Genomic DNA, 13,283 nt, shown 5'->3' with positions numbered 1-13,283 from the left:
GACAATCTGATAATGAAATATTTTTCCTTGTTAGACTTGTAGTTCCTGAGATTAGCGCGTTCAAACAAACAAACTCTGCAACTTTATATTATTATCATTAATTAAAATGCGTTTAAATGAATAATTACCGTTTTAAATGCACTCTATGTAAAGGTCATACGAATTAAACAATTGAATGTATGATTTTATCTATTGCTCTTTTGTCTCTTTCACTCTTATGTAATTTGATTAAATATAGAGCGAGATGTATATCGAGCGAAGCAATGAAATAAATTTGTGTATGTTCCGTTTTCACGGTAAAATGGCTAGCCCAGAGTTGATGGTTTTTAGCTCAGAAATAGATACTACTCGTATTTATCGTAGGAGAATGAAATAAGCTACATAATTGCTTCGAATGCAATACTTATAATATGTAACTATATTGTTTATCATGGATTTTAAAACCTAGTAAATTACACACTAAACCTTTCTCTTGAATCACTCTATCTATTAAAGAAAACCCATCAAAATCCGTTGCGCAGTTTTGAAGATTTAAGCATACATAGGGATATAGGCACAGAGAAACCGACTTTGGTTTATAGTTTATACCATGCAGTGATGACTTTCATCACTCTAGAGAATTAAACCATAAGTGATGATGATGGATGTAAAAAATGTATTGTTTTTATAATTTCTTACTATTTATATATTTATCCCTTAAATAGCACAAGAGCGAGAGGGATAAACCACTGATTAAACAAAAACTAATTAGTAACCAACACACGCTTGACCGCGGCTCATCCGATTACGACACAAGCCGCAACGACATTGGCGCAATACGTTATCCGACGCAGTCAAGGATTTGTAGTCAGAGAGCCAGTTGGCAAGAGCTCTTGGATATTTGATTTTTTGTTTTATAATATAAAAAGTTTATTTAATAATTTATTATTTCAAGAGGTTTTATACTAGCTGTAGTTTTAAGGTAATGTTATAGTCAGAGAGCTAGTTGGCAAGAGTGGTTGATAATTTGATTTTGTGTATAGTTTAGAGTATACCCATATTTATTTCGTTTCATAAGATTTATAGAAGGTAAAAAGTGGCAACTGGCAAATAAATACAGGTTACTGAATAGTTACTACGTAAATATAAGAATTAACTCTAAATTTTTAATCCTTTGAATTTTCCATGTTATTCTGTAATTATGTTTATGATTATAGAACATATTTTTTTTTATTAATATTAATTAAATTACAATTTATAATATTAATTTAATAAATTAATATTATGCTTATGCCTCGTAGCATACTACTATACTAATAGTTTTCACACTAAATACAATATTCTTGTCGCACAACAGGAATATGAATGAAACCGCGTTAAAAATTAAGATAAGATCGGAAAATAAACAGAGTAGGGACCCCCATAAAATATTTTAACAAACATTAACTCGCACTACTAAAGTATTTATTAGAAAACACATAGATCAATATCGGCTTTCCAACGACAATTATGTATTATAAAATATCGCTTAAAATCTCATTAGCTGTTTATTTCTGTCACAATACAGCAATGTTCTATGCTTCAACGTAAAAAAAGAAGTTGGACTAAATAAATCACACGAATCTTTGAAAGTTATTTTTGTAAGCGAGTTGAGACATCGTTCCCTAATTTCAGTTTTCGGGAAACGGTATACCGTTACTGCACGTTATGCGTTAGTTATTTTATATTTCGTTTTTAAAAACGGTATTTTTTGAAACTGGCCACTAGAATAAAAAAAAAATTAAAAATAAAATTGCATTCGAGTTTGGAACGCGCGCGTCAATTTTTTCATTACGAATTTTCGTCTACGAGGGGTGCTTGTGTCTGTGACATTTTTCTGTGTTTTTACGATTTTTTGAGTGAAAAAAGTTATGTCCGTGCACACGATTCCTTTAATTACGCCGTTTATTCGTGGACCGAGATTCCCGTATAGAAAGAGTGAGTAAAATTTTAAAACATTTTTTAGTAGGTATACTTGGATGAAAACTTAACTTTACGCAAGTTCAAATAAACTTGTTATTTCTATCATAATAAACAAGCAATTAAAATAACATTAGATTTAAATAAGACACGGAAATATTTTTCATAGAAAATTACTATTGAGATGAAATTATCGTGTTGCCTAGCAACGCGTAAATATTTAAAAAGTACGTGTGACTTATAATGCTATGAAAAATGATAAAAATATAATAAAATAATCATTTCTACGGCTAGTTTTACATATTTAAATATTTCATCTAGTATAATATATAAACATTAGTTTCATCAGTTGCATAGCCATCTAGACGACGAGTTCAAGAACCTTATTATTTCTTTGATCATAGTTTGTATGAAAATTTACGTATTGTTATATTTATAAAAAAATTGTGTAATATCATCGCATATAGATTTAATTATTATTATTCAATAACTTATTATAAGTACTTTATATGAAGATTTCTAAAAGGGATATTGACCCTAAACGGACACTGACCTAGGGTCATTGCACTTTTTCATAAAAATTCAAAAATACAGATAATAAATAATTTATTCATATCTTAACATAGGCTCATAAGTATAGGTACGGGCGATTCGTTTCTTTTTAATTTAGTAGAAATTGTGAAATTAAACCTAGGTATTTTGTTTATAATGTAGCTGTGCCCCGCGGTTTTACCCACATTGGTCTGCTCCTGTAGGTGTCTTAGCGTGATGATTAGCCTATAGCCTTCCTCGATAAATGGGCTATCTAACACAAATAATTTTTTAAATCGGACCAGTAGTTCCTGAGATTTCCGTTCAAAAAAACAAACTCGGCTCTATTATATTAGAAAATATTTGGTCACGGCATCACGCGTGAACGGGTGGACCGATTTCGATATTTTTTTTTAATTATATTCCTTGAAGTACGAGGATGGTTCTTATGTAGAGAAAACGTAAATATGTACCACGAGCGAAGCCGGGGCGGACCGCTAGTATTAGTATAGTTTTGTTATACTTTCCTTGTTAAGATGGTCTACGGTAGCTAGACTCTAGCTGATAGCATTGGTGACATTTGCCGATTGGCAGCCTTCCAATGCATGTCGTTGACTCCTGTCACACGTTGGTTTATGTTTTAATCGTTTTCATCTTGTGATAGAAGATGCAAAAAGAGGGCTGAATTGTGAGAAATGCAGCTGTTATCTAAAAAAAGCTCTATCTACTTCTACGACAATAATAACTATATTTTTAACTAGATTTTCGCACGCGGCTTCGCCCGCGTTTTCAAAGAAAAACCCGCACAGTTCACGTTCCCGAATTTCCAGGATAAAAAGTAGCCTATGTCTTATTCTGCAGGGTCTTCAGCTACCTCCATACCAAATTTAATTGTAATCGGTTCTTTAGTATTTGCGTGAAAGAGTAACAAACATCCATCCATCCTCACAAACTTTCGCATTTATATATCCAGGGAAGAAATGGGTGCTATAGGTCATCTAGCCCTATCACATTCCCACATTGGTTTGATACTGCTTTTAGACAGCATGGTAACTTCCTGGAAGCATGTATTGTAGTTAGGTTAAACTAATGGTGCGGTAATTCGTAAAAAGATTCTACAGATTACAAAATTATTATAATAGGTATTGTTTTTATTTTTTGAACATGCACTATGTACACTTTATGACGGACTAGCTGTGCCCTGCGGTTTTACCCGCAGTGCTCCACTCCTGTTGGTCTGAGCGTCTTCGTTAGCCTTCCTCGATAAATGGGCTATCTAACACGAATAAAATGAAGAATGAATTTTTCAAATTGGACCAGTAGTTCCTGAGATTAGCGCGTTCAAACAAACAAACTATTCAGCTTTATAATATTAGTATAGATTCTAATCGCATTAAAATAGTATTATTATTTGTCTCAGTTTGTTTTACATTTTATTCGCAAATTTCATTATATTTATGTAATATTTACACTGAAAAAGATAATATTGAGTTGCCATAACACCCTCGTTTTGGCTTTTATATTTTTCCGCCCGGTTAGGATACTTACTGACCGGATATGCCTTTCAGAATTAAGGGCGGTGTTATTTTTAAACATTTTTATAATATCCTTAAAATCATATAATGTTCTTTTACATTTGAATGAAAATAATTCCATAAAGAAAATATTAATTGATAACATGTACCTACCTAACTCAAAAAACTACTCTATTGATTTTAAAGATCTACCAAGCTAGTCCTATTATAATAGGCTATCATGTATGTTTCATACCGCGTCGAATTCGGAATGCTAACATTTTATATTTAATTGCATTTCTATAATACATATTTAAAAATGTGAAAGAATTTTACTTCCTCGACGTGTATAACTAGTTTCAAGGTCAGGGTCTATGAAATGACATTGTGTGCAATTTGCAATAGTATATTTATTTATTATAATTAATTTGAAAGGTTGTTGTGATTATGCGATACTGCTATTTTCATGTTTAGTTATAGTATGTCTTATTCGTTTTACAATGTTAAAAGTATTTTAGCCTACCTACCATCAACTTACTGCGTTATACATTCAATAACTTTGCCTAAACATACCTATTACGAAAAAAATTACCTATACGTGCAACAGTTGCCTACACACATACATTTTAGAGGCAAAATTTGCCATATATTTGTTCAACGATACAATCTATATGAAAAAGTTGCCCACAAACACATCTATGACGAAAAATTTGCCGACAGGTATTATAATATAGACTACATGCTCTTGCTCACCAATACCAGGAAATATTTGCTCACACATACATCTCTAGCACCACATATTTGCCCATAAGCGCTCTATTGGACTCTACATTTAATTACATTCTCTTATACATCAGTATATTATATGAACGTCTCTTGCAGGCAAGTCGCTATTTTTGAAAGTAAAGTAAAAAATATTTATTCAAAAATCAACGGTCTTACTAATAAAATGTTACCCATTCGCTATGCAATGGATTAGTTATTGCAATAACCTGTCTTGTTTTTATGATTGACGTTTCATGTGAGCAAGAGCAGGACACAGCTATGGTAGAAAATGGTAGAAATTTATCCATTGTTTAACTTTTTATTAGTAAGACCGCAAGTATACAATCTCGTTGAGTATCAACAGTATGGCAATAAGGCTGTTAACACAGTAAATTTCATTTTTTCCCCTCCAAACAAGCATTGTCTACGATAGCCCTTATTCAAAATGACCGTCTCTTGCAGGCAAGTCGCCGTTCTTCCCCGGCGTGGAGGAGGCGAGCGTGGCGAGCGCGGCGGGCGCGGGATCGCCCTCTGGCCCCGGCGACCAGACGCAGGACGTCGTGTCGAGGCTCAGTGCTGCAGGTTAGTCTAAGTACTAGTAAATGGCTCTTGAATTATAGTTAACGTCTGTATAACAAATAAAAATGTCCTTAACATTGTAAATGGGAAAATTTGCGCGGTTACTTTGGCTAATAAGGAATTGTAGGGCATTTCATCTTCTAATGAATTATATGAATCTTACGTTAATGACGAAGGACATTCTCAAAAGTTTACATTTGAATCACTCACAGAGAAATACAATTATTTACAGTCATGTTATCTTGCTAAGAGCGTATACGCACTATGCGGGTAGCCGCATTGCGGGTAGCCGTCCGGCTGACCGCAAGCACAATTATGTACGTAATATTCATTTCTATGCGCACTGTGCGGTCTGCGGTAGCCGCATCGCAGTGCGCATAGAAATGAATATTACGTACATAATTGTGCTTGCGGTCAGCCGGACGGCTACCCGCAATGCGGCTACCCGCATAGTGCGTATACGCTCTAAGAGTTGAAACTACGGCTAACAACAGAATCAAAAAGAAATAGCAAATGAATTTTGGTCATTTATAAATTATAACGCAATAAAAAGGTTACATGGAGCACTTTTATCTGTGAACTTCATCCTCAGTTTTTCCTCTATTTTAAAACTGAAAAAGCGATTGAATAAAAATAATAGAATTATAATGTATTTTGTTTTTAATAAGAAATTGACATAATGTTTACACGCGTTTTATTTGATCGATTGATTAGTGTCTCTACCGAATTGATTAGATCGCTCCCCGTAGAGCGAGCAACTATACGCATGTGGCTCGACCTAGGAATATCTCCAGCTACTTTGCAATTCTGTTCGCTCTATGGGAACCCGCCTAATCAATTGATAGATACACCAACCAATCAATCGATCGAGACACCAATCAATCAATCGATACATACACCAATCAATCGATAGCCTAATCGACTGGTTAAGGACATAGTGTTAATATTAGAATTAAGTTTGGTGTTTGCCGTAAATAAATAAACGAAGGCTCGTGGGTTCCAGGGCTATCGATGTGTGTGAGCGCGCTCGGTTCGCCGGCGCGCTCGTCGCCCGTGTCGGCCGGCTCGGAGCACGGCGAGCGGTTCAGCCGGAAGGTGTTTGTGGGGGGCTTGCCGCCCGATATTGATGAAGGTGGGTGTGTTTACATGCACATACACACATATATATTAAGACACACATACAGGACACACATATAATACAAATTAAAATTTTAATTTTCTGCGATATCTCTATCTCGATAAAATTTATAAAAATCCAAATGTGTATAAAACGTTCAACATTAACCCATATGTATTAATCTGTATACAAACATATTAACTATAGTTTTAAATAAATATATTTTTCATTTTTTTCATATTAAAATTCGATTCGAATATTTTTTTTATATTTTTCATTCCTGCTCAGCTCCTAATTTTCGTAGTGATGTTATAGCCTATCTAATAATAGCCTTCCTTGAGAAATGAAATATCTAAAGAAATCTTACAATTACTTCCTGATAGTATTACTTACCGCGTTTGATTAAACAAAAACTTTCAGTGATCACATAGTATTAACTTATTTACTCTACTAAAATTATATACGGATGCATGTTTGTTATTATTTCACGCGAAAACCACTTAACGGATTTGATGATACTTTTCAGTGTGATAGCTATGTACCAAGAATAACACATTAGCCAGAGAAATACTAACTCTGCCGTGGGTTCGTTACTATTGGACACTATCAAACTGAATAAGTAAATACAACCGCTGGCCACTTGCGATCGTCATGGGGTCCACTATAGTAGGTAATCATTGTGTTAGGGTAATGGCTCAATTGACGAGGCGCACCCAGTGTATAATTTTTGTACTTCCGCGCTTACATCGATTTGTGTGTTATTTATTAACAAGGATAAACAAGTAACTGGTTCATTTTAGTCGGAGATAAAATGTTAACTTAATATAGACGAATATGTTTTCGTTTTTCGTGACTTAATGTCCTGTGGCCCCTATGTGGGGCAGAGGGCGAAAATTTCGTTTTTCATGACAGCCAGTAATTTATACAAAATTAGACATGACTAAAAAATATAGCCTTAATATTACTCGGTAAATATGAAATCGTTATATTATATCGGTATATCTTACGTAGCTGTCAATTAGTTTAAATATTTGTATGGTAGCCACGCAAAAACTGCAAAAGCTATTTGGATACAAAAGCAATGGTTCATAATCTAGATTCGTTCGGAAACCAAACATTCCTTTGAAATAGCACAAGTCGGCAATTAAATGTAAGCGAATTATTATTTTCCAATAAGCGACTGTTTAGCTCTTCCAAGTAGTGTACGGTCAGCAGGTAAAGCCTGTTAACAATGTTAGTAAATATTACTAAGTACAAAGTACTTACTTTGTACAAAAAACTGTTTGAAAAACAAATAGTTTACATAGAGCCTTTCCTATTTTATTAAGGTTTAAAATATCTATGTCGATTGGTGATTTTGCCGACCATACATTTTTATTCGGTATAAAACATTTTATTTAAAAGCAGCCTTGTCACGGATGAGCGATTTCAGATAAGTTTTGAATAAAAAAATAAAACAAATAATAAAACATTTAGTTTCTGTAATGCGTCTGTTTTCCAAATTGAATATTTATACTGCCTAAAACATTAACTTCAAATAACTAGAAAAAATAAACGCATTTAGTATTATAAATATGTATAAATAAATCTTTCACACAGTTTATTTATTTAAACTGTCTTTACCATATCGATTGTTTAAACATAAATATGCAAAGAAGTCGCACCTTGGCCATCTAGGTCAGCCATTGTATCCTTTTTTTTTTTTTTTTTTTTTTTTTTTTTTTTTAAAGGCACCCGCCATCACAGGGTGTTCGCGCCACCTCTGGAATATTGTCCAGAGACGTTATTTTCATTTTTTTTTATTTATTTACAATCACAATTTATATCCACATAATAATTTAAAAATAGAATTATTACAAAATAAAAATATTACAAATACAAAATTAAATATTAAAATACTGGTAAATAAAATAAATAAAATAAATTCTACAACAATTGAAACTATCCCTAATATCACAGAATCACATCACACCCCATTATTTCGCTTATTGACTACTTCTACAATATATTTACAATATTTAAAGAAAGTATCCCTAAACTTATCCCCCAGGGCGGAAGGTAGATTCTCACCCGTCATCGCCATGCCTAATTTTTGTTCAATAGCATATCTATTGCTTGCAAAAATAGGGCACTCGAGTAACAGGTGAGGAACCGTCTCCTCTACTCCGGGCTGACATAGACACGACGGATTCTCCTTCAGCTTGAATCTGTTCAAGTAGAAGGCGAATCCGCCGTGACCAGTCAGTACTTGTGTGATGTGGTGTGTGATGTCTATTTTTCCGACTACTTTGTATGCAGCAGCAGCGCTTGGGAAAAAGAGCTTCGTGACTCCGGCCGTTCCTCCTACTTCGTATCTCCTATCCCATTCGCCAATCGTATCCTGTCTCAAGATACGCTTGACGAACGAAACAGGACACAGATCGTAATCCGGTTTCCTCCTCAACCCCAGAGCGGCCCCCTTGGCTAACTCGTCTGCCCGTTCGTTCCCCTTCAGCCCTGCGTGCGCCTTGATCCAAAACAGGGAGACCTCCCGCCTCTGCGATGCAGCTTTTCGGAGGGCCGCCCGTGTTTGCACAGCCAGGGGATGAGGGGAACTCAGGGTGACCGCCTGGAGCGCCGATCTGGAGTCGCTGAGGACACCGACCTTTGCCGCTCCACTCTTGCAGGCTATATCTACTGCTCTTTTGAGCGCAAGGAGCTCAGCCTGATAGACGGTACAATACGGCGACAACGCAAGCTTGATGGCCTTTGTCTCGATCGCACCTTCCCATACAGAAAGGGCGGCTCCGACTCGACCCTCAATCTTGCTGCCGTCCGTATAGATCCTATGGACGTGGCTGTCAACCACGTCGGCATAGGTGCCCTCATCTACCAAGACGAACCCCAGCTCTACCTGCTCTGCCGGATGTGGGTCCTCAATCGCGGGTGCCATTCGTTCCACCTCCCTGTCCCTCATCACCGCCGGGTGCGACACGCCCCTCTTGATCTCATAAAGCCTCGAAGCTTCGAGTATTCTGAGATCAAGAGGGAGTATCCCAGCCAACAGCAACGCAGAGTTCAGAGAGACAGTCCGATATGCTTTGCAGATCTTCTGGGCAAAACCTCGTTGAACGGTGTTGAGCCTCTTTCGGACCCCCATCCTTTCCGCTGTGGGCGCCCACGCTGCTGATGCATACAAGATAGTCGGTTCTATAACGGCGATATATATGGTCTTAACTACTTGGGGGTTAAGCCCCCAACTTACTCTGGCTGCTCTCGCTAACAGCTTGTAGCGGGCGATTGCCTTCTTACAAACGCTCCCGACATGGTCGTTGAATGTCAAGCCGCCATCAATAATTAGGCCCAGTATCTTAATATTATCGTAATATTGGATGTCCACACTCCCCATTGTAAGTCGTGGCTTGTCATATTTTAGTTTTCGTGTCGAGAGCAGGGCACATGTCTTGTGTGGCGCGAATTTCAGCTTGTTTCTGACACCCCATTCGTCAATTTTTGCTAATATGCGGTTTGCCTTGACCTCTACTTCTAAACCCGTATCTCCATCGAACACTAACACTATGTCGTCGGCAAACGCCTGACAGAACACTTCCATCTCCTCTAACATCCACAGCAGGGGATCCAGCAAGAGGTCCCACAGGAGTGGTCCACCTATGGACCCCTGTACGCACCCCTTGTTGGTCTCCCTACTTACTTCCACACCTGCATACCTTACGTTCACTCCCCTTTCACTCAGGTAGCTGCTAATCACCCGCCTCATGTTCACCGGACACCCAACTTCGGCCAACCGCACCTTTATGGCTGGCCACCAGGCGCTGTCGAAAGCTCCCTCTATGTCCAGCGAAACCACAACAGAAACCTTCTTCTCCTCCCTCTTATCTCTGATATGGTTCACTAGTCTATAGAGGGCGTCTTCGGTGCTCCTCTGTGGCATGAAACCATACTGGTGGGGGCTTATTTTGGGCAGCAAGTAGAACCTGAGTCGGGCGACCAACATCTTTTCGAAGATTTTGCCGAGAACAGGTAAGAGACCAATCGGTCGATAGGCTTTCGGTACCCGGTATGATTCCCTGCCCGGCTTTCTCAGGACCACCACAGTCGCCCACTTCCACTGTTTGGGGAAGTAGGCGACAGTGAGGCACCTGTTCAACAGCGCAAGGAACCACTCCGGGTTACAATCTACAGCGTGCTTGCAGATGTCGGCCGTGAGGCCATCCGCCCCGGGGGCCTTCTTGGGATTGAAGGACCTAACGGCTCCCTTCAACTCCTCCATGATGAAAGGAGGATCGTCCGGACCCATCGGCGGTTCGGTGTCCAAGGACTCCGCCCGCCAGCGCGTCAGACGATGTTCCTCACTTTCACCACTCTCCAAGTCCACGGGGTAGAAAGTCTCCGCCAACAGTTCTGCAGAGCTTCGGGCGTCGAGGGTTTCACCGCCCCTCGTAAGAGACAGATCCTCCTCTCTCCTAGTGGCTCTGTTCAGCACTCTGTAGATGCCCTCCCAGACCCCCTCTCTATCCTGTTTCCGGCAAAACTCCTTCCAGCTCTCGCATTGCGCATCTTTCACAGCCTTTTCATACTTCTCCTTTTGTTCAAGATACAATCCAACAACGCGGTTTCTGCGAACAAGTGCTGCGTTTCGGATCCTGCGTCTCCTCGTGGCAACTTCCTTTTTCATCTGCGCGAGCTCATCATTCCACCACGACAAATTGAATTTTTGTGTGTGTTTTTTGGTCGGCATAGTGTTTCTGCATGTCTGTGTGATTGCTTGTGTGTAACTGTCTATTGCCTCGTCTATTTGTTGTGTGCTGTGTATTGTGTCTATGTCGTGTGTAGTCAATTGTCTGTCCGACATCAGCTGAGTCAGTTTCTCATGAAACTGAGTCCAGTTTGCCTTGCGTGTGTTAAATATGCGTGTAGTTCGTACTATGTTCGTGCCTGTGGATTTCTGTTGTCTGATGCCGAATGATATGCCGTTGTGGTCCGATCTCGTGAGACCCTCCTCTACTCTCCAGTTGCCCACTCGGTTCATTGTATCCTACATAATCTCTTTAGATCTACACAGATTAGGTATTGTGGGCCGACCTAGAAACTGCGAGCCTAGACAAAGGCTACAGTCGAGCGAAATGGGAAATAATTCGCTCGGGTTACGTAGATGAATAAAATTGGATGAAAAGAGACTGTATTATGTGTGTGTTTCTATTTCTATAGTCGCTCTTGGATAATAGTTTTAATTAAGATAGCTTCGTATTAAATTTGACAGTTTTACCACGTTTTACCAAGTTTTACTAAAGAGTTAATACGTTTTACTATAAAGTCTTGTGTGTGTTTTTCTATTTCTGAAGTCTTTTGGTTGGATAATATTTTTAATTTTGTTCGCTTGGTGGTCTAAATTTGACAGTTTTACCACGTTGTAGGTACCATGTTTTACTAAGGAGTTAATATACGTTTTACTGTAACACGAACGCAAGTGAGATTCTTAGCTCGCGTTCCACTGCACGTATCGAGATGAAAATTTGGACAAACGTAGTTAGCTACGGGAAAATGTTATTGTTGTCTTAGAATTATAACTTTGATATGATGTTCTACATCTTGAAAATTACTGCTCAACAATTTTTTAATGCATTTTCCATTGGTTTAGAAACTTATTTCCGCCATTGGAATTTACAGTATTTGTGATTATTATCAGAACATGTCAAATTAAATTAATGCCGTAGTACTGCTTCCGTACTTTATACGTCACGAAGTTATTTTCTTTTTAAGCTATTGCATAGCTTCTATCGCGGGCCTTGAGCGCGGGGACCGAATCGAGAAATTTCGTAACGAAAAAACCTCACGCTCCCCACTCCGACGGACTCGGAGGTGTGGCTTGAAGGCATGCTATGCAATAGCTTTAGCGCGGCAGTCCCCGAGTGCCACACGTCTTTTTATTTTATATTAGTGTAAGGGCCATGTTCACGATTTGTTGTTAGAGCCACTGTTTTGTCGTAAATTTTCTTATAACTGATGGATAACCTAAACAGTACCTACCTACAAATTCAGAAACTACGAAATAATAACACAAATAAAATAGATTAAGTCATTTATTTATTAAATACTGTACAATACTGAATACACAACATTTTATTCTATTTTTTTTAAAAACCGATCTATTCGAACAAAATATGGTATCTAATCGTTATTTCAAATATCATTTATCATAAATCGACTTTAAAATCGGACAGTCGTTAATTTCTATACATACGATATTCACGTTAAATCAAACACAAGGCAATACAATTTACCCTTTATTTATTCTAAATGATTAAAAACTGTATTTCAGACGAGATCACGTCGTCGTTCCGCCGCTTTGGGCCCCTTGTGGTGGACTGGCCGCACAAAGCGGAGAGCAAGAGCTACTTCCCGCCCAAGGGATACGCTTTCTTACTGTTCCAGGTAAACACACACATACATAAACACAAACGGACATACATACATAATAGTACAGGGAGATAGATACACAGATAGATTTTTGCAAAATTTTTCCTGAAAATCCATATTTTGTTCTCTAACTTCGCGCAGCGGACATATTATACCGCTTCGTTAATGTGAGCATTTTGTCTATGAAAACATAATCTTAAACAATAGCTCACGTGCTGGTAGCAAAGCTGGGTGGGTTGCTTGTTAGGGGTGTACCTACACATAGTTTTGAGAATTCATTTACATATTTGAAAAAAAACTGCGTCTGGAATTTTATAAGTATTTTTTATGTACTCAGCGTATGCAAAACTATAACTTCTTTGAGCTTAGTATATACCAACAGTGGGACACCCTGTATAATAACATTTTGTTTTAAGCGTTTT

The 13,283-nt window shown here is 37.9% G+C and overlaps 2 protein-coding genes across 2 annotated transcripts in view; one reads left to right on the top strand and one right to left on the bottom strand.

Annotated features, from left to right (window-relative positions):
* Nucleotides 1-13,283, top strand: part of orb2 (cytoplasmic polyadenylation element-binding protein orb2) — a 69,596-nt gene that overhangs the window by 50,807 nt on the left and 5,506 nt on the right. Inside the window, exons 3-5 of the mRNA XM_089713894.1 lie at nt 5,211-5,330; nt 6,331-6,459; nt 12,764-12,876. Coding sequence (XP_089570020.1) covers nt 5,211-5,330; nt 6,331-6,459; nt 12,764-12,876 — 362 coding nt within the window. The remainder of the gene's footprint in view (nt 1-5,210; nt 5,331-6,330; nt 6,460-12,763; nt 12,877-13,283) is intronic.
* On the bottom strand, nt 10,748-11,420 carry LOC149475012 (uncharacterized; the record flags this gene model as incomplete). The annotated part of the gene is made up of 1 exon (XM_089713722.1): nt 10,748-11,420. A coding segment is annotated over exon 1 (549 nt), but the record flags the coding sequence as incomplete, so codon positions are not given.

The sequence above is a fragment of the Colias philodice genome, chromosome 31 (genome assembly GCF_061535455.1).
Source record: "Colias philodice isolate Cphi_HAF_F1 chromosome 31, ilColPhil1 Martin Lab GWU primary, whole genome shotgun sequence".
Classification (NCBI taxonomy): domain Eukaryota; kingdom Metazoa; phylum Arthropoda; class Insecta; order Lepidoptera; family Pieridae; genus Colias; species Colias philodice.
This window is presented reverse-complemented; position numbering and strand designations above follow the sequence as displayed.